This window comes from Schistocerca nitens, chromosome 3, assembly GCF_023898315.1.
Source record: "Schistocerca nitens isolate TAMUIC-IGC-003100 chromosome 3, iqSchNite1.1, whole genome shotgun sequence".
In the NCBI taxonomy this organism is placed as follows: Eukaryota; Metazoa; Arthropoda; class Insecta; order Orthoptera; family Acrididae; genus Schistocerca; species Schistocerca nitens.
The window spans coordinates 784904336-784931481 of record NC_064616.1 but is presented as its reverse complement, the minus strand read 5'-3'; the positions used below and the strand labels follow the sequence as shown (position 1 = coordinate 784931481).

The following is a 27146-nucleotide window of genomic DNA, read 5'->3' as shown; positions in this document are numbered from 1 at the left end:
CTACATAAATCTAGTTCTAGGAAGGGCAGCTAACAGTGGAGTCGGCGAAACAAGACCCCTGAAAGTTGCTAGCTTTCAACTGTGAAGAAGCGCAAACGAGTGCAGGCGAAAACAACTGTAGTCTATAGTGCCCAACAACACCGTGCCGTTGCCACAGAACTAATACTAAATAGCGTTACGTGACTGACTGAGGTAGACGCGTGAAGTAACCGCGCCAGAGCCGCAACTTCAGGGTTCTTTGCCGACTCTACTACAGACAGATTCACTGGAAGGATCTTAAGACCGCTGTAAACAATCAAACTTGTTTGTCAAACTCGCTGTTTGCTATCCATTGGTCTGTCAACCAAGCACGCAAACTTACCAACCAAATTTAACATCACTCTTTAAGCACCTGTCACGGTGTGCGTAACGTGTCGCGAAGTATTTTCACATTGAAGGGCAATGTACGAGGTGTAACGCAGGATACATACTTTAAATCTTCAAACTCCCCTTTAGCTGCCAGATATCTCAAAGTTGTAGACGTAAGTCCGGCAAGCAATTAGCTATTGTTTCAAAAACGCATTCATAACCTTCAGTTTTTCTGATATATCGGCCGTTTGCCAAAATTTCCTTCAAACACGACACACAAAGGAGCACACTGGCAAATAATTTGACAGACACGTTAAGACTGAAAATCTGATCGTCTAAGAGGGGTTGTAAGGGAATGCTGTTCCCCCACGAAAGAGGTAGCTTACTAACCATTCATTAGAGCGATTTTTGAGCATTCCTCGTCAGTTTGAAACCCTTACCAGGTATAATTTATAACTAAGAACAAAATTAGCAAGATTCATCATAGGTTCGTTTAGCAAGCAATACAGCGTCACGAAGATGTTTATCAGACTCTAGTGGCAGTCGCTATAAGAGTGGGGTTGCGCAACATGGAGAGGTTTATTGTTAATATTGAGAAATCATACGTGCTAAGAAGAATCGGGCAACATAATTACGTGCTTGCATATAGGTTTCGCGAAACAATAAAGGCGCGAAAATCTGAGAAATTTGAGCTCATACGGAGGCTTATGGACAGTCTTCCGTGCTCTCCGCTTACCGTTCGCGGCTGGAACCATGAAGGGGGAATGACAGTGGTACTAGACGTACCCTCAACGACACGTACTAAGATGGATTGCTCAGTATAGACATAAATATTACGCGTTTATTTGTGGACTACGATACAGTAGTTTTAGCTGATTCTTGAGTACACTAAACACGTAAAAACTGAGCGGCGAAAAATCTGGGTTCTGTGGATTGTACGAGAGTGAGTCAAATGAAAACCTTAAATTTGTAATAACAAATCGAAATTTCGCGCCGTTATCCTCCAAGTCGGTAAGCGTGTTACAGCGTGCAGAATGGCTTTTAGGTGGCAGCATAGTGCAGATGCACACATACCGTCGCTGTATCAGTATAAAGATGGCCGCCGAGCTTCCGACTTGCACCAGGGAAGAACAGCGTTCTGTTATTCGGCTTTTGCGTAGTGAAGGTGTGAAACCTATTGAAATTCATCGACGAATGAAGGTTCAGTACGGTGATGTATGTTTGTCACAGCAGCAAGTCTACGAATGGAGTAGGAAGTTCGCAAATGGTGTAACTTCAGCGGAAGATGCTCCTCGTCCAGGTCAAGCACAACGAGTTGTGACTCCACAGAGCTTTGCAGCAATTGAAGCCATATTGAAGTAAAACCGCCGAGTGACACTGAATGACATTGAAGCATGTTTAGAGATTAGTCATGGGTCAGCACATCACATTGTGCATGATGTGCTCCAGTTACACAAAGTGTCTGCGAGATGAGTGCCACGGCAGCTGACTCCTGAAATGAGAGAACGACGTGTTGATGCTTGTGAAGAACTTCCTCGGCGCTTTGAACGAGAAGATGATGGCTTCCTTGTAGGAATCGTTACTGGGGACGAATCCTGGGTTCACTTCCACCAACCGGAAACGAATAGAGATAGAGCAAGGAATGGCGCCATTCCTCATCACCAAGCGATTTCCATATGTTTGGACCAATCAAAGACGCAATGGGAGGAAAGAAGTACCGTTCTAATGAAGAGGTACGCCACGCGGTGCATGAGTAGTTGCGCGGACTACCAAAAGAATTTCTTTCTAAAGGAATTTATGCACTTTGTAAGCGCTGGAGGACTTGCATTGAGCGTCGGGGAGATTATTGTTGAAAAGTGATACAGCTTTGTACCGCTTCTGCACAATAAATAATATTTTAAAAATGTTTAAGGTTTTCATTTGACTCACCCTCGTATTAGCGGGTGTCCAAGCGGAAAGCTACTAGGTTCATGTTTTACAACGCTGGAGTTGTGTATGTCTAATAGCTGCTGCCATTTCGTGCCGGTGTAAAGTTCTCTACCTGCACTGCATCAGAATAAACTAAGATACCCTCAAAGTATTGAAGTTATTCACTTTCATTCGCCATATTTTAAAGTTAGTATCCATCAAACATCCAAAAAACCATCTTCGTAAACTATAGTTATCAGACTCAATCGCGAAGGAGTTACGAGCTTTCTAACTGCGTTAATTTCATCTACAGTACGGCAGGCGGCGAGCGAGGTGGCCCAGTGGTACAGCACTGGACTCTTGTGGGAGGACGGCGGTTCAAATAGCTGCCGGGCCATTCAGACTTAAGTTTTTCGTAAGTTTCACAAACATTTTTAGAAGGATGCTGACATGGTTATTTCAAAGATCATCACCGATTTAGTTCCCATCCTCCCCTAACCGAGCTTGTGCGCCGTCTACAATGGCCACGTCGTTGACTGGACGTTGAACTTTAATCTTCCTTCCTTCCTTCCTTCCCCTACCGCACACAACTTTTATATTCACAGCGACGAAATGATACGGTAAACTAACACATTAGAATGTTTTGTCTTCCGATTCACATCGTTTTTCCGTCACTATGCTTTACTTCACATGAGAGGCTCACAGACAGGTGTGATTATTTATCAGAACAGATTGTGTAGGTTACACTTTGTTATTGAGTTTCAAAGATCTTCTCACAGCGAGTTTTCAACGGATAGAATAAATACTGGACGCTTTGCAGACTGAGAAAAATTTATTAATAAACGTAAGTCTCCGTGACCTAAATACCCGTTGGGAATATTTTGGAACAGCTCTGATAAGGCAGTTACGGTCTCCGTAGCTCCTAGAAGAGCGTAGAAAACCTTGTGAGATGAAATACTGTCTCGGAAACCGATCTCCTTCCTGCCGCAGTAGGAAACGATGTCTTTACCACCTACGTAAAGCCACGACTTGCACTAGCGGCTAGAACTATTTGCTTAAAATGTCCGGGTGCTTTTCGGCGTTGAGGATACTTTACCAATATCGTGACGCTGTAACCCCAGTTGTGAGAGTCTCGTTACCGCTATACTACACAAAACTGAAATAATTTTTTGAGTAGATTATTTGAAGGTTCGCATTTCTTTTGATCGGAAACGATAATCTAAACAGTCTTTAGACCGCAGGAAATCGTTACATACAGCCACATGTTACGAAGGTAAAAATGAACCCACATTCTCGAAGCAGCTCAGTAGCGCGGGCTATGTTACAAATCCTAAACGAGATAATGAACTTTGTGGGTACTGTTCAGACTGTCAACATACCTCGAAGAGGCTTTTCATGTTTAGACTCTGGGTGTATTGTCACTTTAGTGCAAAAAGGGTCAGCATGGGATGTAGTCTGCCGAAATGGCGTACACAACAGCTATATAACTCAAACATTCACCGGCTATCGTGAAAAACTAAACACTGAATATCCTCCTTGTAGTATTAGCTTGCGGTCAACACGAGCTGACTACCGCAACCCTCAAATTAGGGTTCGCACGTACCGTGACGAGAATGCAATAAAAGTACCCGTTGCTTTTTTTACGTGATTGGTAGGTTTGTATCGACACCGACTGTACGAAACAGTTTCAGTACGGCCAATTTGACCACTTTGCGTCCATTAGGAGCACCAGTACAACCACCCCCCTCCCCTGCACCATGGTGTACGATGAGGGTGGTCATGGGAACACCTGGAATGCAATCTGAACCAGTGGCGTGGGATTCTCTTCGCCGACGAGTCTGGTTATGGTCGTAGAAGTGCGTGCAAGCGCCCACGTATCTAAGCCAATCTTACGCCCATATATTCCCACGGGTTCAGAGGGGATGTCGGTAAGTCATGTTTGGGCTGCTATCATACGGATGTCGGATGCCTCTCATCGCTATCGAGTGTAATTTGAGTCCTGTGCAGTATCGTGAAGATCCTCCAAACTATTGCCCAGTCCTACATTTAACACTAATCTTCCAAGGCGATGATGCACGAGTAGGCCCGCGCTCAGATTTTAACATATTCCTACAGGAGGCAGGATCAACCAAATCGAAAAGCCTGCAGTATCTGCTGACATGAACCCGATAACACACGCTTGGAACCAGTCGACACTCGCAGTACGTCGTCGCCAGAAACTTCATACACTGGATGACTAAGAGGGCCGCCGTTGAAAAGTGGGATAGCTTTCGGCAGCAACATTCCGACCGCCTAGTAGAAGAATCACATGTAATGTGCTTGGATAAGCCTATTACAAGGCACACTGTGGAGTAACACGGTACTGGGTGTTACCCAACAACAGATTTTGATTTCATACATCTGAACTTTCGAACACGAACACTAAAAAAGAAAAAAAAAACCAACCAACACACACACACACACACATACACACACGGCAGCCACGCTTCCTAACAGGAAATCTGATAACGCCGCGCTCGCATGCACCTGTATTCGGCCAGTCAAACTTACGCACCTAGCCGTGCGTGGAAATTAACACGTGCCCCGGATGAAGTCTCTACGACGCGGTAAATTACTGTGAAAGTTCCGCGTGCTCCAGTTACGCAAGTTATGTGTGAAAGCCGCCAGAACTGGGAACGAACTGCACCACTCAAATCTTGCCATTTCATTGCCGAGTCGGGACGATAAACTGAATATACACGAGGTTCCCGTATTTTTTCAAGAAATACGGTGACACTACATAACTTCTGCAGGAAACACGGGGTAAAGTGTAACACTATTAGCGTACATGAAATACAGTGGAAGAGAGAAAGGCGGTGACTAAAAGGAGGGAATGTGTTTTAGCTAGTAGTTTTCTTCCCGAGCAAAATTTCATGAAGTCGCTTTCTTGTATACATTTATACAGATTTTATTGGGTCCTGTCTACAGAGCCAAGGACGCCCATATCCAGGGGCAAGGGGAGGGCGGTTCCCTCCCCCACCCCACCCTAAAAAAACCTTAGGGAAAGGAAAAAACAGTGCAGTTAGGTGTTTTTCTTTCAAGAAATTGATTTGAAAGCGGTATTATGCAGGTTTTTAGCAGGGTCGGAACGAATTTTTTATGGCGACTTACAAGTTTACATTCGTCTCCCAAAAGATTAAAAATACTCCATTGCCCAGGTCTAGACACCCCCCCCCCCCTCCGACAATTTATTGTAGGGGCGCCCTTGTAGAGAGCTTCGATAAAACTTACGAACACAATAAAATCTCTTAAAAACTAAAATAGCTTGCCTTTTTCCTTGGATAGCTCTCTATGAATGATGGAAGGTCAATGCTTCTGCTGACGAACCGTCATCTTTCGCATCCTGTATTTGTGCTGTGAGGCTATTTTGCACTACATTGTCCAGAAGTTAAACTTACATTCTGGCACTTAATAAATTGTGGCAAGTCTTGGTCGCAGATTAATTTAGTTTAAAATTGATGAAGTCCAGTTCCAATTAAAATTCTGTTGACCAGACACTGAACTGGCCTGTTAGTATGGTCACTGATCGAAAACACAAGTCGTCCCTTCCCTTGTTCCCGTCAGGGTTTCAGATCTCTCCCATATTATGAATAAACTTTGCGGTCCGTAACTTTAACAAGCGTAGAAGTAAACACATAAGCGTGCCTCGCTAAAATTGTATGATTTTCCACAAAGAATTCAGACAGCCGCCTTTTTCTTCTTCCAAAAATACTATTTTAGTTTGACCAAGCAAGGAATCATTTGTAGTTTAAGTTCAACGCCTCGTCCACATCATTACAAACTGAGCCCTCAGTAGCACAAGTACAAGAGAAGGAATCGATCAAAGTGTTACAGTAGGAACCAAAGCGGCATTTGACGTTAGGCGATTTAGGGAAACCACGGAAAAGTTATTAGAATGGCTGGATGGGTATTTCTGCCGCCCAACACTCTCTTTCCAAGTAAAAGTTCACTGCCTTAACAATCGCGCTAATACATTCAGACGATTTTTCAACGCATTTGCTCCCCTATATTCCTCAACTATGTGCCAACAGCCACACAACATGTTTTGTTCCATTGCTGGTGACTACATAAATACAAATTTTATCTGTCTAACATACGAAAAAATAGGAAACTGAATTTTTCAGCTTTCTTATTTCGATTATTACTTCTTTTGAATTCGCAAAAGACTAATGTCTGAGCGAATGGCAATTTTGTTTTACAATAACGTAGATTACACATCCAATTACAACAGCAGCGCGAAATAAACATTCCGCGCTAAAAACAAATATAACCCAGGAGGAGGAGATCGTCAGGAAATTTTTAGTAAACATACAGAAATTAACTACGAAAGTTCGGAAACAGCCCAATGCCTTTTTAAACACTATTTTACTTTCGCTTCGGTAACAAAGGTCCTGAGGGTGAAATATCGAAAGTGAGTACACCTGTTTCTAAACATGTCAGCCGCTTTCAACGCTGACCTCAGCAGTCTATTTTTCCGCTCATATGAAGTGGATTTGAGCGGCACAACATCGTATCTCCAGGCGGTGATCATGTTGAAATGTATACGCTTTGTCGATGCCAAATAACTGTCAACGATCAGGCCCCGCCGGCCGGGGTGGCCGAACGGTTCTAGGCGCTTCGGTCGCAGGTTCGAATCCTGCCTCGGGCATGGGTGTGTGTGATGTCCTTAGGTTAGTTAGGTTTAAGTAGTTCTAAGTTCTACGGGACTGATGACTTCAGCAGTTAAGTCCCATAGTGCTCAGAGCCATTTGAACAGGGCCTTCGTGTCATTTTTGTACATCATTTATACTCCGCAAGCCACCCAACGGTGTGTGGCGGAGGGCACTTTACGTGCCACTGTCATTACCTCCCTTTCCTGTTCCAGTCGCGTATGGTTCGCGGGAAGAACGACTGTCTGAAAGCCTCCGTGCGCGCTCTAATCTCTCTAATTTTACATTCGTGATCTCCTCGGGGGGTATAAGTTGGAGGAAGCAATATATTCGATACCTCATCCAGAAACGCACCCTCTCGAAACCTGGCGAGCAAGCTACACCGCGATGCAGAGCGCCTCTCTTGCATAATCTGCCACTTGAGTTTAATAAACATCTCCGTAACGCTATCACGGTTACCAAATAACCCTGTGACGAAACGCGCCGCTCTTCTTTGGATCTTCTCTATCTCCTCCGTCAACCCGATCTGGTACGGATCCCACACTGATGAGCAATACTCAAGTATAGGTCGAACGAGTGTTTTGTAAGCCACCTCCTTTGTTGATGGACTACATTTTCTAAGCACTCTCCCAATGAATCTCAACCTGGTACCCGCCTTACCAACAATTAATTTTATATGATCATTCCACTTCAAATCGTTCCGCACGCATACTCCCAGATATTTTACAGAAGTAACTGCTACCAGTGTTTGCTCCGCTATCATATAATCATACAATAAAGGATCCTTCTTTCTGTGTATTCGCAATACATTACATTTGTCTATGTTAAGGGACAGTTGCCACTCCCTGCACCAAGTGCCTATCCGCTGCAGATCTTCCTGCATTTCGCTACAATTTTCTAACGCTGCAACTTCTCTGTATACTACAGCATCATCCGCGAAAAGCCGCATGCAACTTCCGACACTATCTACTAGGTCATTTATATATATTGTGAAAAGCAATGGTCCCATAACACTCCCCTGTGGCACGCCAGAGGTTACTTTAACGTCTGTAGACGTCTCTCCATTGATAACAACATGCTGTGTTCTGTTTGCTAAAAACTCTTCAATCCGGCCACACAGCTGGTCTGATATTCCGTAGGCTCTTACTTTGTTTATCAGGCGACAGTGCGGAACTGTATCGAACGCCTTCCGGAAGTCAAGAAAAATAGCATCTACCTGGGAGCCTGTATCTAATATTTTCTGGGTCTCGTGAACAAATAATGCGAGTTGGGTCTCACACGATCGCTGTTTCCGGAATCCATGTTGATTCCTACATAGTAGATTCTGGGTTTCCAAAAACGACATGATACTCGAGCAAAAAACATGTTCGAAAATTCTACAACAGATCGACGTCAGAGATATAGGTCTATAGTTTTGCGCATCTGCTCGACGACCCTTCTTGAAGACTGGGACTACCTGTGCTCTTTTCCAATCATTTGGAACCCTCCGTTCCTCTAGAGACTTGCGGTACACGGCTGTTAGAAGGGGGCAAGTTCTTTCGCGTACTCTGTGTAGAGTCGAATTGGTATCCCGTCAGGTCCAGTGGACTTTCCTCTGTTGAGTGATTCCAGCTGCTTTTCTATTCGTTGGACACTTATTTCGATGTCAGCCATTTTTTCGTTTGTGCGAGGATTTAGAGAAGGAACTGCAGTGCGGTCTTCCTCTGTGAAACAGCTTTGGAAAAAGGTGTTTAGTATTTCAGCTTTACGCGTGTCATCCTCTGTTTCAATGCCATCATCATCCCGGAGTGTCTGGATATGCTGTTTCGAGCCACTTACTGATTTAACGTAAGACCAGAACTTCCTAGGATTTTCTGTCAAGTCGGTACATAGAATTTTACTTTCGAATTCACTGAACGCTTCGCGCATAGCCCTCCTTACGCTAACTTTGACATCATTTAGCTTCTGTTTGTCTGAGAGGTTTTGGCTGCGTTTAAACTTGGAGTGAAGCTCTCTTTGCTTTCGCAGTAGTTTCCTAACTTTGTTGTTGTACCACGGTGGGTTTTTCCCGTCCCTCACAGTTTTACTCGGCACGTACCTGTCTAAAACGCATTTTACAATTGCCTTGAACTTTGTAACGAGACACCTGAATTCCCATCATTAGTTCAGTGTTCGTCAGTTATAGCTTTGATCAAAAATGATTCCTTTATATGACTTCTACTGGTTTTGGTACTTAAAAAGAAATTTCAGGGGCTGTCGCCTATCCAAGTAACAAATTACAATACTATCACGAAACAGAGTTGAACGCACTGCAATATCATTATGTTCATGTAAAGAGAATACGTTACCGACGCAATGTAAAGAGAATACATTATTGACGCACTGATTAAAAGAAATTTAAAAATCTTCCCTCCGGGGAGCTGTATAAAGGTAACATTTAGGGCAGGGTTCTGTTCACCACTGTCCAGGAAGTGAAAATATTGGATAGCTTTCCCTTGTGCACCTAACACATACCAGCGGTGTGGAAACTGGAGAGTGGTCTCACCGCCGTCACCTATGTCAGCTGCCAAAGCAACTGGACACGCGCCCATTCAGCAAAAGTCATGCCAACGCGGCGTAACGCCACAGAATAACGGCAAAGCAAACGACGCTCACCGTGGCGATGAAGTCGCGGGTGCGTTACGAGTTCTGGACAAGCTATTCTGACAATTCCCCCTCTCCCAACCGTTACCTGCTTTCTTTCACATCATCTGAGGCGAATCCAGCAACAAACGATTAATACCGCATTTTTATTCACTAATAACTATTGTAAAAGCCATATGCAAATCACCGCTCAGTCCAAATGAGATGGGTGCTGTCGTGTAACTTAAAGTCACTAGCCAGACGTATTTATGGTCATCTCTGACGTAGCACCTACGTTAGAAAGAACTAGAAGAAACTATTTTCTCAACCACATCCAGAAAGGTGCTCTCTAGTGAAGAGAAGCACAGGAAATTACGTATTTCTTCCCTTTTTCTTTAGGGAAGTGGGGTGGGGGGGAGGGGGTTGAAAGGCACTGCGGTCGTCAAACAATTTTACAATTGTTGCATCTGAAAGTGATTAATGTATAAGATGCTCACTTGGTACTACTGGCTAAGTCGCAGTAACTCACTAACAAGGCTCATACTCTGTCACAGTAAATACGAGAACATCAAAGGAAAGGTGCTGTGTGATAGCAGGGACATTTTAGTTCGAATCCGACTGCATTCGAGAAATAAGTAAATGATACTCTTCGCGAACTTCACCGCCAACGACTTACTCTCATCACTGAAAATCGGCTTAAATATAGTTATGCAGATGATGGAGTTCAACATCCACGCCCCGAGCTTCACTAAAAGCGGCAGTCAAACACGCGTTCACTGTTAAAGGTTTCACAATAATTTAAATCAAATTTAAGTTGGCTTATTCAATATCAAACAGAAAAATTGTGTCTCAAATCCCATACTGCACTCATGCTCATAAATTAAGGATAATTGCAGAATGTGGTGCCACACAACGTGACACTACACAGAACTGGCGCTAATAGAATAGTCACATAGGGAACACACACGACACAGATCTGTAAGTCCACAGTATTGGTGATAAGTTGAGAAAACCGTCCCGAATCACATGTGCTACAAAACGCCACTGTTCCCTGCGCATGTACCGCGACATCAGTATGGCATACGATCGAAATGCACACGTACACAGGCCGCACAACGGGTTGGTTTACTCTGGATCATATAGTCGAGCAGCTGCTGGGGTATAGCCTCCCATTCTTGCACCTGTACCTGTCGGAGCTTCTGAGGTGTCCCAGAGGTTTGAAGACGTGTAGCGATACGTCGACCGAGAGCATCCCAGACGTGCTCGATGGGGTTTAGGTCTAGAGAGCAAGCAAGTCACTCCATTCGCCTGATATGTTCTGTTTCAAGCTATTCCTCCACAATGGCAGCTCGGTCGGTCCGTGATTTATCATCCATCAGGAGGAAGGTGGGACCCACTGCACCCCTGAAAAGGCGGACATACTGGTGCAAAATGACGTCCCGATACACCTGACCTGTTACAGTTCCTCTGTCAAAGACATGCAGGGGTATATTTGCACCAATCATAATCCCACCCCACACCATCAAACCACAACCTCCATACAGGTCCCTTTCAAGGACATTAAGGAGTTCGTGTCTGGTTCCTGGTTCACGCCAGATGAAAACCCGGCGAGAATCACTGTTCAGACTGTAACAGGATTCGTCCGTGAACGTAACCTGGGACACTGTTCCAATGACCATGTACTGTGTTCTTGACACCAGGCTTTACGGACTCTCCTGTGACCAGGGCTCAGTAGAATGGACCTTGCAGGTCTCCGGGCGAATAAACCATGTCTGTTCAGTAGTCTGTAGACTGTGTGTCGGGAGAGGTAAGGTCGTGAGCAAGGCTACCTGCAGTACTCCGTGGCCTTTTGTGGGCACTGATAGTGAGATATCGGTCTTCTGGTGTTCTACACTGTGGATGCCTGGACACGTTTCCTGTCTGCTGGAATCGTTGTCATAATCTTAAGATCACACTTTGTGGCACACGTAGGGCCCGTGCTATGCCCTGCTGTGTTTGACCAGCCTCCAGTCGCCCTAGTATTCTACCCCTCATAATGTCATCATTATGTGTTCGTTGAGCCATTTTCAACACACAGTCACCATTAGCACGTCTGAAAACGTCTGCACACTTACTCGCTGCACCGTACACTGACACGCACCAATACACCCCTGCGTATGTGGACTGCTGCCAGCGCCACCGTGCAACGACCGCAGGTCAAATGCACCCCATGGTCCTACCAAAAATGGTTCAAATGGCTCTGAGCAGTATGGGACTCAACTTCTGAGGTCATTAGTCCCCTAGAACTTAGAACTAGTTAAACCTAACTAACCTAAGGACATCACACACATCCATGCCCGAGGTAGGATTCGAACCTGCGACCGTAGCGGTCTCGCGGTTCCAGACTACAGCGCCTAGAACCGCACGGCCACTTCGGCCGGCCATGGTCCTACCCCGAGGTGATTTAAACCCGCAAACCGCCCACCAGAGCGTTGTATCAGCATTATCCTTAATTTATGATCATGAGTCTAGTATCCAGTCCAGTCACATTAATGTGACCATCGCCTATGACCGGCGTCAGCGTGCAATAACCATTCACTTATGGCAAGTGACAGTACTAGCAGAGGAGTATATATAAAGCGTGTCGGCGGGGGTAGGGAAAACAGTACAGTCGTTATCGTGATGCGGAAACGGAGCGATTTCTCTGGCATGACCGTTGGTTTTCGGGCCACGGGTGGAAGCATTAGCGATACGGCTAAGTTTCTAAACTGTTTGTGTGCCGCTGTGGTTAACGCACACCGTGCACGGCAAAATGGCGCTATCCGAAACAGGCGCCTCTGCAACCGTGATGCACTACGGACCATAGGTGACAGGGCTGAACGACGGCTGCGGAGATGTGTACGGACGAACATACGTGCAACTGTTGAGCAACTGAGTGCCCAAATGAACCAAGGGACTACCAACAGTGACTCCTCAACGCCGTTTCAGCGAAGGCCCTCAGCAGCAGGCGCCTGGTTCATGCACCAATGCTGACTGCTGTTCATCGGAGATAAAGTCTGGAGTTTGCACGCCACTACCGCAACTGGGCGTCCACTGAGTAACAACAAGCGACCTTTCAGATGAACACGTTTTATGGTCTATCGGACAGAGGGCCGTTGGCGTGTATGGCGTGGAAGGTCTGAAAGCAAACATCCTGCAACCATCGTCGGAAGGGTCCAGGCCGCGGGGCATTCCCTGGCCGATCTCATCACTCTGGAAGGCACAATGGATCAACACAAGTATGCATCTACCCTTGGGGACCATGCCCACCGTCACATGCTGCTTGTTTTCCTTCGGCACAATGGCATCTACCAGCACTACAATGCAACGTGTAAAACAGCTCGCAGTGTACGTGCGTGGTTCGAAGAGCATCAGGATGAGTTTACCGTACTCCCCTTATCACGAAACGCCCCAGAATCTGTGGGACCACATCCATCGGGCTGTTCACGCCGAAAAACCTAGTGCAGCTAGGCACGGCACTGGAGTCGGCATGGCTCCACATCCCTGACAGTACCCTCCAGAACCTCACTGACACACTTCCCGCACGTCTCGTAGCGGTCAGCTCTGCAGAAGTTGGTTATACAGACTTCTGACAGACAGGTCGTCACAATGTCACCGGGCCAGTTTATTTGTTCGGTATAAAGTTACTCAGAAACCCAGTTACGTCTATTGCGACGAGTTCTGTGTACATCAACGAATATCTAATGGTGTTAGTGCATCCGGTAAATGGTTCGACGATGCAACAGTGAAAAATCCGCGGAGAGAGGGAGGCTGTAAGCGACATTTTCTACAGCAATTTCTAAAATCATACTTTCACCGAGATCAGCCACGTAATGCTATAACTAGCTGAAACACAGGTTTAGCGGAATCACGGGACATTAACTTCTTGAAGTGTATGAGAATTCTGATATGAGTAAAAACTCTGTACTCCAGATTCCACTGAAGCAGCCAGCTCCCTACGAATAGGGTTAGTAGAGTATTCCATTCCTTTACTATACACCAAGCGCAGGCCCAACGGCCTCACACTGCTATGGCCTATTCTCTTGTGGTCGTGATATGAGGGCAGTCCATCATCGAAACCAAACTATCGTTTCATTATTTCAGTCCGTATGAACAAGTCAGATTCCGCTGAACTGAACGCTTTTAACTAAATCTTTAAAACTTTGTAGTCGCCACATGCCACTTTATTCAATCCATTCGTATTCGTTTTTACTACACGCTGTATTTAGAAACTGAATGGTGCTCATTATTGCGTTACACTGAGGTGTTAGAGTCGTGGGGTAGCGATCTACACATATACAGATGGTGGTAGTATCGCTTACACAAGGTATAAAAGGGCATTGCATTGGCGGAGCTGTCATTTGTACTCAGGTGCATCATGTGAAAAGGTTTCCGACGTGATTATGACCGCACGACGGGAATTAACAGACTTGGAACGCGGAATGGTAGTTAGAGCTAGACACATGGAAATAGTTAAATTCAATATTCAGAGATTCTCCGTGCCAAGAGTGTGTCGAGAATACCGAGTTTCAGGCATTCCATCTTACCACGGAGAACGCAGCGGCCGACGGCATCCACTTAACGACCAAGAGCAGCGACGTTTGCTTAGAGTTGTCAGTGCTGACAGACAAGCAATATTGCGTGAAACAACTACAGAAATCTATGTGGAACGTACGACGAATTCATCCGTTAGGACAGTGTTGTAAATTTTGGCGTTAAGGAGCTATGGCAGCAGATGAACGACTTTAATGTCTTTGCAAACAGCATGACATCGACTGCAGTGCCTCTCCTGGGCTCAGAACCATATCGTTTCGAGCCTACACGACGGGAAAACCGTGGCCTGTTCAGATGAGTCCCGATTTCAGTTTCGAAGAGCTGATGGTAGGGTCAGAGTGCGGTGCACACCGCACTACGGAAGCTGGTGATCGTTCCATAATTGTTTGGAGTGTGTTTGCATGAAATGGACTGAGTCCTCGGTTATGTTCGGCTACTTGGAGACCATTTGCAGCCATTAACGGATTTCATGTTCCCGAACAATGATTGAATTTTTATGAATGGGAATGTGCCATGTCACTGGGCCACAGTTGTTGGCGACTGGTTTGAAGAACATTCTGCACAATTCGAACGAATGACTTTACCACCACGATCGCCCGACATGAACCCCATCGAACATTTATGGGACATAATCGAGAGGTCAGTTTGTGTACAAAATACTGCACCGGCAACACTTTCGCAATTATGGACGGCAAGAGAGGCAGCATGGTTCAATATTTCTGCAGGGGCTTCCAACGACTTGAATCCATGCCACATAGAGCTGCTGCACTAAACTGTGCAAAAGGGGGTCCGACAAGATATGCGGTATCCCATGAATTTTGCCATCTCTATGTATATGCTGGTACTTAAAGCAAAAAACTTCCTAAAATCATCTTACATTAAAGATATTAATTTTCGCGACTGTCTTATCCTAAACAAGATTTTGTGAACTGAAGCATGTCGACGACCCTACATTGTTATTCTCTGCTGCTGTTTGGTGGGATAATGACTTATGGTGGTGGTGACTTCTAATTTGAGCGCACCAAAGTCGTCAACAAATTGCAGTTTTGAAATACTTGTTACCGGAGTTGTTAATATTGTTATCGCTATCCTGACATACTACTGGAACGTACCTTTGCATTACGTCGGTAATGTTGAGAAAATCTGACTTGACAACTAGGGGAAGGAATTAGCTCAGGTCAACGAAAATACATAAAATCGTAAGGCAAGTATCTTAAAATATCGAACAGAAGAATCAGTCGGAGTTCGAAGAGTGTGGTTTGGCGATGGGTGTTAAAGAAACTCAAAGGTTCTAAGACTGACCCTCCCTGGTTTACCCTTTTTTTTCTTTTTTTTTTTTTTAATCTGGTGCTTACAATGACTTCTATCCGGGACGTTTCGCGAATGTCATTACCGCCAGCTTGAACCACGATTCGGAATCGATATCAAGCTGTCGGTTCTCCTCATAACTGGCTGGAGAAGCCGATCGAAAGTTCGCAAGGCAGGCATACGAATATAGCTTCCATTAGGATCATGCCCAGCGAAGCCATTTGATGCTCAAACCTAGTAGGAAAGATACGAAGACCAGGTTATTAGAGAATTAAGTACGAGTTCTGATTGGGGAAGGCAGTCGTGGGTCCTGGCGTTCGCTAACATACCTAGCAGAAAGACTGGGAAAATGAACTATTTGTCATTCGTCTAACATGGTTTACGGAAACCATGGCAAACCAATGTCTTCACGGCCAGACAGGGATCTGAGCTTCGCTACTACTTCAGAATACTCCATCTTATCAAGTATAAAAGGACATTTGGAGAGTCAGAACGAAGAAGTAAAGTTAGAAATATACTGTGGATACTAAAAGACTGTCCAGTTGACGGCAACTCTACGAACATTTTGGTCGAAAAAACCAATAGCTTAGCCATACTTCGTTAATAAAGTGAACTCACAGAGATGCGACGCATTTGGTGTTGTTCGAGATTTAACCTGCAGATTGGGTAAGGTGTTCTATCCCATCAATCTGAAACACCAATCGCACGAGCGATCACGAAGCTATGTTCAAGCTTCCAGTCCCAAGCCATAGGACTGGGGAAGCCAGGGTAGGCACTTGACATCGAACCCAGTGCCTTAATTCTTCATGTTCATATGAGATAGTTCTAGAACATGCATGCCCTAAAAAGGTAGAAGTCTTCAAAGCATACTATTTTTCCAGTCACACCCGGCAAGTTACAGTAATATTACGAGTAGTAAATACCTATTGAAATAAAATGGTCCTTTAATAACGTATTTGTGACAATACTCTAAATAACGAAATACTGCAGGAGGAAAAAAAAAGTTATAGATATTGTCTGCGGGCTACTGATACGAAAGTGAACGCATGTCTGAGACATCATGAAATCAATTTGTAACTTATCGCCTAGCTATAAGTGAATCGCGACTGCGACGAATGTCATATTTTTGTAAGTTGTCTACAAGTGATTCAGTTTATGGCTCTGATCATAATTTATCCCATGATGGGCCTTACAGCAAGTACAGGATAGCCATGCAAAAGCCCCCCCCCCCCCCCCCCCCCCCACACACACACACACACAAAAAGGTATTCGCCTGGTTCAAATGGCTCTAAGCACTATGGTACTTAACATCTAAGGTCAGCAGTCCCCTAGACTTAGAACTACTTAAACCTAACTAATCTAATAACATCACACACATCCATGCAGGAGGCAGGATTCGAACCTGCGAGCGTAGCAGCCGCGTGATTCCGGACTGAAGCGCCTAGAACCGCTCGACCACAGCGGCCGGCAGTATTCGCCTGTTTGAGGTACACAGAGGTTTACAATCATCGCACCGAAGACCACTAAAGTAGCAAGCACATAATGACAGCTACAGAGACTGTCATCTGAACATGTCAGACTGGCGATAAATATCTGATTACAGGCTAGTATTGATGCCTTAGTGAAAAATGGTTGACACAAAGTAAGGGGTGTTGGAAGTGCCACATTCTAGTCTAACAGTGCTCAAAAACTTATCAAGAAACATCTGAGCAAACACATTAGAAAACTGCATGCAGTAATTTTGTACTACAAAGCTAGATCCCATGCAACTCTCAGTGAAGAGTAAGGCATGATTCATGTTTTTCACTATTGCTGTCTCTTATTTCTAGGCAGCCGCTAATGCGAAATTAAAACAAATTATGTTGGTACTTGAGTGTTACAGTTGCTATGCCAGCTACGACACAGAATAAGTGTATACCAAACAAATGTTTATTGGGGGTGTTACTTCTTCAGAAGCCCAAAACAATGCACCTTTTCAGTGGGACGAAACCAAACTTTTACTGCCTATTTTAAAGTTAATTGCAATTAATTATCTCAATACCGGCACGTACTGAAATTTACGTCAACTGTCCATTAATTGACGGCGTGAATGGTACACGCAGGAAATAATTCGGACATCAAGGATGAACATAATACAGCACAAGCAAACCACTATAAATGGTATAACAATGATCTTACCGACTGGAGGTTTCCGTAAAGCTGCCACCATCCAGGAGCCGCACTTTAGCAAACAAAACAGCACTGACGAAGGGTACCGCTGTCAGTTCTTCGAGGCAAATTTCTACTTGAAACTTGTAGTATTTCTTTTTCTTCATCATAAATGCCATCGTCTCTACACAAGCTGCACTAATTTTCAAAACAAACAACACATTTTGTACTAACAGGCACAATCTTTTATTACAAGCAACGCATTCTTTTTCACCCGACACGAATATAAAACAAGCAGGAGGTTACAAGCCCTAATTCCCGATAATGTGCTACAGGTACGAAAGATTCGTAGCTTAAAAAACTGCACATAAATTTGTCAATAAACCTGCAGAGGCACTAACTGCAGCAGTTATTTCAAACTTGCTGGGTTTCCTCTGTAGAAATACAGAGCAATACTACTGTTCAGAGTGTCTTCTGATCTTCCTTACTGTCCTGTTACAGTTCACAAAGCCCGTCTTAAAGTAATACATACCGAAAATCCGAAGTTAGAACTATACTATCAAGAGAATCCGTTTCTCAAAATATAAAAACAAGTGGCAGCTTTCATTCTAGCACATCTCACTCACAGTTCACATTCTCATCAACTAATTTTGCTAATTAAACCTTGTAAATGAAATTTTTGACACATCAAACGCTCCTCCGCAGGTTCTCCACGTTAAGTTGCCTTGATAACCAAACCAAGTTGCCGCTGCTAACGTTTCACCTGTCAAACCGTCTCCCACACTAAGCATAGCGACATCTCTAAGGCAAAGATCACAAGTTAAAAGACACAAACAGAGAAACGCTCAATATGCATTATCTGTGACCAGCACCCAAAGATATACACTGGATGATATATAAATGCATTCCGCTTTCGGTTTGTTGTGTAGTGTTTAGTCCAAAACCCGAAATGACAGGGAAATTACAAAGCATAAGCTGAAGGCGAAACAAATCGATTAAGGGCAACGTACCTTCACTTCTCAAAGTGAAGGCTAAATGAAAGCCTGGTTGTAAAACTGAGCATGTGCGACGTACTGACGGCAAAGAAGTAATATGAAACAATATTCTGTAATTACATAAGAATGAATACGAATTTAAAATAATGACGTTTACACAGTAATTAGTCCAAGTGCATGACTTAGAACACTCTACTTTTTACAGATCTCGTCTTATCCATCCAGTTAGTAGAGGACACATCTATGAAAGGGGCTGGAGATTAAAACGAATTCAAAAATGGGAAGACTCAAAGATTAATGTAAAAATACGAGACACTGTGGTTTCCATTTGGTTATGTGCAAATCCCGCCTGTTCGTGTTCTCAGTTACTAACGTGGAACGAATTTAAGCTTCAGCAACAAAAATTGCATGGTACTTGCCCTCCATGCATCTAAATAATCAGCAGTGATGAAGAAATGTACTATATGCAAATTCAATGGTTTATTTCAGAAACCAGTCAAGCGCCAAAACCAGAAAAAAAAAGAGTTGATAGCACCACATTTGTCTATGAGGGTAATTGTACATTTCAGTGCAGAAAGCAGTCAAATATCTCCAACTGTTGTCGTCTGGCATGACGTTTAATTTCGCGTTTATATCCGAAACCAGTCAAAGGTCTCCGTTTGTCTGGTTTTTGCAGTAAACTGTGGGGACACTTTATATTTCTTTGTTGTCAGTGGGTACTCACATTCTGAATCAACAATAGTCTGATGTTCAAATGTTTTATTGTCACTAATCAGCTTGAGCTTTACGAGTAAGTCTGTTCTGTTTTCCAGTGTTTATAGGTTTGTGATAACAGTAAGCCTATATCAAAGTGAGATGACTGCAAGTTCAGAAGACGAACCCCAACACCATAGTAAATGAGGAGTAGTAAACGATGACCTACAAACGTAATTGTATTTGGAATGCAAGGGTGAAAGGAGAAGGTTATGTTTATTACTCTGGCAAGGAATTACGGTTCCTAAGGAAAAGAAACCCAGCAGTATCATTTGCAAGTGCAATGGAAATTATTATTTAAACATTGACCAGGATATCATTAATGAAACATGGAGAAATTTACATTTTATTGAAAATAAAAATGTCAATATATCCATATTTAGACTTTGATTGAGGTTAATGAAGTTAAGTGTAGATGGGGAAAACAAGGTCCAGACGAAAGGTCAGAGAAAGAAAGTTGTATGCTTACTGAAGGCAGTTTTAAAAGAAATCACTCGTACAGATATAGTGTAAGGATTGGCGGTGTACTAAAACATGATTGCAAGAACGTGTTTATGAAAATCTACGGTATAGCACATAACAGATTTGGGAGAATTTGCCAATTATTACTTAAAAATACTACTCCTAAAGACATGATGGGCCAAAGCAGGTGTGGCAATGCTCTTCCTGGCAACATTTGTGTACGTGTACACGATCATATTGAAAATTTCAAGTTAGAGAGACCCATTATGGTGAGCAACGCACCCAAGTATTTGGATGCTCGTTTAAATGTCACAAAACCTGCATAAGATGTTCATTAATGACAACCCTGACTTAAAAGATACTGTCAAGTATCGTTTTTACTATTCTTATTTTCATGAAAACTTTGGGTACTCGTCCAGCGAATCACAGGCTGACGTAGGTATGCAGTCGATGTCAAAGCCTAAACGCAAAATTGAAGGACAAATCCTTGAATGATAATGCTAAACGTACGGCAACTGCAGAGTTGATTGTACACAAGGGGTGGGCCAGAAGTTTTATATTAGCACGAGAGAAGCGTCGCAAAATTATGACGAATAAACAGCCACTTTGTGTTTTGTTTATATGCAAACGTTGCCGCTCCCGAATATTCCTGTTCAGGAAATTTTTTACATGCAGCAGCTGTGGGTTAACGTTTTTAGCATCCATGATGTGAAAAGCAACAAGTCCAAAATCTACCTTTATCATGAGAGTGGAGGTAACAAGTCTCCAGCCGAGGTGTGCAGTTTGTCATAGAATTACATACAGACTGAAATATCCAGTAGAGTAAAGAGATTGACACTTTTTAGTGATGGTCGATCAGGACGGAACAAGAACCCCACGGTTGTTATGTTTTTGATGAACGTATGTGACAAAGGGCGATTTGACAGTATCGCCCACAACTTCCCTGTTCGTGGTCACTCGTATTCACCATCTGACATAGACCTTGGGGCTATAAAGCGTATCGTGAAAAAAGTGCATCAATTTACACACCAGAGCAATATACGGAGCTTATACTGAAAGCCAGTAAAACAAGTCGTTTTACTGTACACAAAGTTCCCTTCCAAGATGTCAGAAGTTTCAAAACATGGTGGCGTCACGCATACAAAAAGCTTACAAGCTCAGACGGAACTTCTCGTAGAGGCGTTTCTAAAGACCAAATAGAATTTCAAGGTATTCACATACAAACTATTTTGTTACAACAGTAATACGCCTGGAAAAGTGGCAGTAAAGCCACATATTGAATCAGTCAGTCAACTTTTACATTGCTGAAAACAGAGCCTGCTCCTGACTTACCCAGCAATTTGGCCTATCCTTCAGGAAAAGTAAGTTTATAAATAATATAATATATTAGGCAACTTCCACATAAAAAATACTGTTAGGTGTAACTATTTTCTTTCATTCGAACGTTTACTTTAAATTTTGTAGTGCAGTCTGAAATAATATATTTTTTGGCCATTCTCCATGCGTGTTTAGGTCTGAGCCTTAATTCCTTCGTTATTGCTTTAGGTTCCTATCAATATTCAGAAGCTGTGAGATCTGAATGTCCTAAGAGCTTACCTGGTGGGGTATTAAACATTTTATGAGAGCATTTTACAATGGCCTACAACAGAGGCAGAATGTGCTGTGAAATTTGCTTATGAGGACTGAGCAGCTCCTACTGTGATGGTTGAAGTAGTTGATTATTTCACCTGTGTATTAGTAATGTAGTCCCAATATTAAAAATTCTGTCCATTTTCAAATATAGGAGTTTTATTTGTAAATCCTAAAAATAAGGAGAATTATACCATAAAACTATGTTTGCTCTACTCGTTTACTGCAGAAACCAGTTAAGTAAACTTTTTTTTCATTCCGTTGACAGCAATGTTAAATAACCCAAAATATTTTTTTCTTTGCTCAAAGATCAGCAATATATACTACTTTCAGAAAACATGCCGAAGTCACTATCGAAACATGTAGTATGATCTAGACAGTGTTTTGTGTTTTCCCAAAATGGACAAACTTGGTGCTTGACTGGTTTATGAAATAAATGATACAATTGACAAATTTGAAATCATCATCATTGGTTATTTGGTTCAAATTGTTTTCATTCTTAACCAAATATAGCCATGCCACATCCCAGTTCCCTTTTCCAATTTGGACTCACACGTACATTATCATCCTATAACAAATAAATATGATTGTGTTGTGAATAAGCTGATGCCTTATAATGCCGAAGATGTGGGGAGGAAGAAGAAGAAGAAGAAGAAGAATCGTTTCACACAGTATGAGGCATTGATGTCTGAATCTTGAATATAGAGTAAGGATTTCATGTGATTCTGCACGATTTAATGAATATATAGCAACTGATAACAACAACATTGAAAAATTATGAATGACTCTCTTGTGTGATGAAAATCAAAGTAACTAACTGCTGGCACATAACTAATTTATGTTACATACAACTAAAAAAGTAACATTGGACACACAACACAGATTAGACATCAAATCCTTGCAAGAAGGTTGTAAAAGGTATCTATTATGAAACAGTGTCGTTAAACCACTTAGCAAGCCAATATGCAAACTTTATGTTTGTCCATTGTTGTCCAACCTATATAATTCTTCCTTTTCTCAATTTCATTAATTCTCAAAATGCATTAAAATTACAAATTAGTCCATAAGAGACATTAACAAACTATCAACAAGAATTGTGCAGAGCTTGAACTACTTAATGGCATATAAATTATTTGTTTTAACTACTGACCTTATAGCTACAGTTATAGGGGACAGAAAATGCAGTAAATATGAAATTAGGACCACATGTGTGAACAATATAAATGGCTTGCAAAAATTACAGGGCGCAAAATGTTCATGACTTCAGATACTCCTGTTGCCAATATTTCAATAAACTCCCTTAAACAAATTATATCATACTTTGTAATAAACTCCAAACTTGTTTTCACAGTAGATGAAAAGTAAGACATATTACACATTAAGGTGACATAAAATATTTGTGACAATGTATTAGCTTGGACAACATGTAAACAAACAAAACAATGGACTGTTCTAAGAAAGAGTATTATGAATCCCCAAAAACAGTAATACAAGTTGAAACTATATACAATGCACACCAAGTCAAAATAGCCTGTTGAAACTGTGTGAAGTGGCTTGGAATGAAAAACTAAATTGAACTGTAAGATTAAATGGTCACTCTACATTACAGAAGTGATTATATCGTCCACAAATGGGTAAATTATTTCCCATAAATAACTTTTACAAAAGGTACATCATTATTGCCAGATGACTAGGAATGAGAATTTCAAAACTGACAAAGCTGGTCAGCTAATAGTCTGCTGCTGTTGTGAGCATCTGTGGAAATTGGCTCTAGGACAATGACACCACAATTAGGAAATGTGTTGAGTGTCCACATATCACCACAGAAAGTGAAAGTTGAAAGATTGACACTGACAACAAGAAGACATTTGGCAAATCTCAAGATAAGTCATAAACTTCACAAAATATAAATGATACATAAGTGATGTGAAAAATATCATATGTTTGAAGTAGAGAGGTCAAAATCGTAAAATAATATAATTTGGATGACAATATAACATAATTTGCCACAAGTAGCTCATTATAAAATTGTCTGAGTATGATGAAATGTATTGTAGTTACAGATACAAATTGAAAGATTATTAATGTGATCCTCAGCCCAGAATTGTTTGTCTCACTTCATATCGTCATTTTCTCTGTCAACAGCCTGATGATGACTGCTGGCTGACATTGGGGAAAAATGCATTGGATTTGATCTTGCTTCTCATTCATTTATTCCTTTCTTTCTGTCTTTTTCCCCATCAAACATCTTGTTGGAAAGATTTGGTGGTGGGGGGGAATAGAATCAGATATGGAACTTCAGGTCATGGGTTTATGAAACATGTTTCCCCTACATGAGTGAAATTAGAATCAGCTGGGGGAGACTTTTTAGAACAATGGACAGCTGTTGAAATATACTTTCTTCAATACATATTCCAGCACAAAGGCAAGTACTTGGATTCTTCGAAATACAAAAATATTATCAAACTATTTAAAGGCAAAGTAGATGTTATGTTTGCCTGTACAGGTGCTCAAAAATGTTCAAGATTCATTGGTTTCCTTCAGATGACAGATCCTCTACTGCATCTGGTCTATAATGAGCTCAACTACACCATCAGGACACTCATGAATAGATTTTATGTTAGTGCTGCTCCACTGAGTCTGGAAGCATTTTGTGATAATTTTTACTTGCCACTGAAAAACAGTCTTCAACACTAGAGAAAATGAGCATCTCAAGAAGCTAAATGCACAAGAAAGATGCTAAATTTCCATGCGAGCTAGAAAGCACAATGTGTTTGCTTCTACACATATTTTCGAAAAGTCTGTTTTCGATAAACCTGTGTTGTAGTATCTGACTTTTGGATCCTGCAGAAGCATCGTACACAAAGATAGTGACATTAGCTGCAGTACTTTCAGCTGAGTACAGTGAAAATTCACTACTTGATGAATGGGAACTATTGACATTAGAAGAAGATAACTCAAATGGTGTCAAGCACCCAGTGGACTTGAATCAGTTTTTTGAGAAAAGATATACCTCTGAAGAAAAGAAATACCATACTGTTATGAAAATTGTGAGGGCTTTACCTGCACATCCACAAGGCATTGTCAGGGAACATCTTGAATGAAGACACCGCAAACTAGTGTGAATGAACATTGGACACCTATTTGACTGTAAGATATGCTCTGGAGAGAGCTCACTTCGTAATTATCACTCAGTAACTTCTTCAATTGGCACGCAGAGCCCATGTCAGATACAAGCAGTAGTGAAAGATGAGAAGAGGGTGGCTGTGGCAGGATGGAGGAAACTAGAAAAAGAAAACAAAATATTGCAAGCAAGTATATAGAGTAAGTTTGAAAAAGAAAAAGTAAGTATTTAACATGGTGAACAGCCACTGAAGAAAATGAAAGAGGAAGGAAAGAAGAGAAAAATGACACTGACAGATTACCGGATGATGCAAAGAAGGGCTTAAAAGAAGCAATACATAAAAAAGTACTTATGGGAATTAGTGTGGCCCAAGCAACATTGTGGAGTGCTACAAAAATTATGCGACAAGAAGTGAAGAAAATTGAAGACATGGAAAAGGTACCAACAGCAGCTGATTAGCAAAAAAAAGCAATGTTATAACAACATTTATTCACAGAAGTAAAAAAGCAAGACCCAATGACCTAATTTTGTAAAGAATGCTAGATGATTTTCCACACTACATTTGGAAATTAAAAGTTGAAAACATTTTGTTTGTATTATTCACAAAATGGTGCTGTACAGCTGCACTCTCAAGCTGATTCTAGTTTTAGGTATATTTATGTTGAATAGGAGCATGCCAGTGCTATTGCAATATATTGAAGTGATGTTACATATTATTATTATTTTAATTCTGTAATAGTTTTAGAACTAAACCTCATAAGGTTTAGTTTCCATCCCTGAAAGCAGAGATCTGTGGCAGATCTCATGACAGAGTACAATAGTGGTATATGTGCAAGAGCTATGGAGTACACAGTTCATCACACATTGTTGACCTTGAGGATCTGCAAGAGGTGATCCTTACCTGTCTCAATGTTGACCCAATTAAATCATCAATTGCTATTGCAGTGGGCACAGAATCATCAATTGCTATTGCAGTGGGCACAGAATCATCAAGATTGGAAAGTCTATCAATGGAAACATTTCACCTAGTCAGATTAATCATTTATTTTTACATTAGGTCATTGGTGGTCTCCAGATATGTTATTAGCCAGATTAATATCTGCTCAAAACATACACTGTACCACAGATGCAGGCTGGTTGCTGTGAGGGACATTCACATGGGCTTCCATGGGCCCTGTGCTAGTAAACAAAGGCACCATGACAGCAGGGGACTACATGAACTTTATTGGTGACTATCTGCATCCCTTCATGCTTCACATCTTCCCTGATGGTGGTGGTGGTGGTGGTGGTGGTGGTGGCGGCGGCACGTTCCAGCAGGATAACTTCCCATGTCACAAGGCCAAAAATCTGCTACAATAAAGTGAGGAGGACGACAGTGAACTTGCATTGATGACTTGTCCACAAAATTTGGCTCATATGAATCTGATGGAAAACATGTGGGATGCTCTCTCTTTCTCTTTCCAAGCATTAATCCCTACATGCAGGGTCTGCTGTTATGGATAAACTGACGTGACATGTTAATTTTTAAGTGATGGTTGGATGTCCTTCCTGTCGCCACCCCATACCCCCCGGGACGGAATCAATGTACCCCCAGCTGTATGCGTCTAGTGTAAGCCATGGAATAGCGCAAACGATCCAGGATGGGCCCTTGTCGGTAGTCCACCGCGCAGATGCTTTTTTTTTTTTTAAAAAAAAAAAAAACAGGACTGCAGATTTTGAAATGTAGTACAATAGAACTTTATTTTTACTAGTACAAACATTCTGTTCACACTTTTAAAATGCATAGAAAAGCGTTAATGTTTTAAGATGTCTCAATTTCAGAAATAACAGCCCCCCCCCCTTTCCCCCCTGGAAAGTCACAGTACCTTAACTTAATTTTTTACAAATCAAGCACTGCATACACTTATTACTATCTGAATTATTTTTTACCTGAGATTGCTAATTTTCTTAATTTATATAACTGACTGATCTCATCTGAATTTATATGAACAGGTAAACTTCCTCTAATGACCAGTATTCTGCTATAACTATTTTACAAGCTGCCTTACATTTACTGCTGGACTGAGAAATGCAATATTTTTTAATGTGATACAGGCATGGCACTAGACATAAGAATGACATACACCAGCAATCAAAAAATCTGTCCCTGGTGCTGAGAGTGCTAAGTATGATCGTAAAATATTTTCAACTTTCTTCTTGCTGAGCTTAAAAACTTAATGAATAGTGAATCTCTTCTCAGAACTAACCTACACCAATTTCTGTTGGCTTATTCAATTTGCTCTGGTGAAGAATTTGTGAATGAGAGGTTACCGAAGAAGAGATACAGCTAAACTGTTGCATGATTGTCAAATGTTAACATAAGTGTTTTATGCAGATCATGTTATTTTCATTTAGTCATTGTATAGTACGAATACACATTTTTACTGTATATGTATGTATTGTTGAAATGACTGTCCTGAAGCATGATATCAACTTTACCATATTGTTCTGAACATTTCATCAAGAAGGTGTGAGGATGGCAACCATTTATTGTTTCATTTATAATATTGTAGCATTTATTGTACAACTGTTGAGTAGTAAATTGGAATTAACTATACCTAAAATATATGT

General features: G+C 42.0%; 1 protein-coding gene across 3 annotated transcripts in view; it reads right to left on the bottom strand.

The window, feature by feature from the left end:
• The window catches only part of LOC126248799 (protein FAM102A), a 496607-nt gene extending 478242 nt beyond the window's left edge, over positions 1–18365 (bottom strand). For all 3 annotated transcript variants that reach the window (XM_049950189.1, XM_049950190.1, XM_049950191.1), the window contains exon 1: positions 17604–18365. In XM_049950189.1, the coding sequence (XP_049806146.1) occupies positions 17604–17752 (149 nt within the window). In that variant the 5' untranslated portion in view covers positions 17753–18365. The remainder of the gene's footprint in view (positions 1–17603) is intronic.
• Between the last annotated feature and the right edge of the window lie 8781 nt (positions 18366–27146).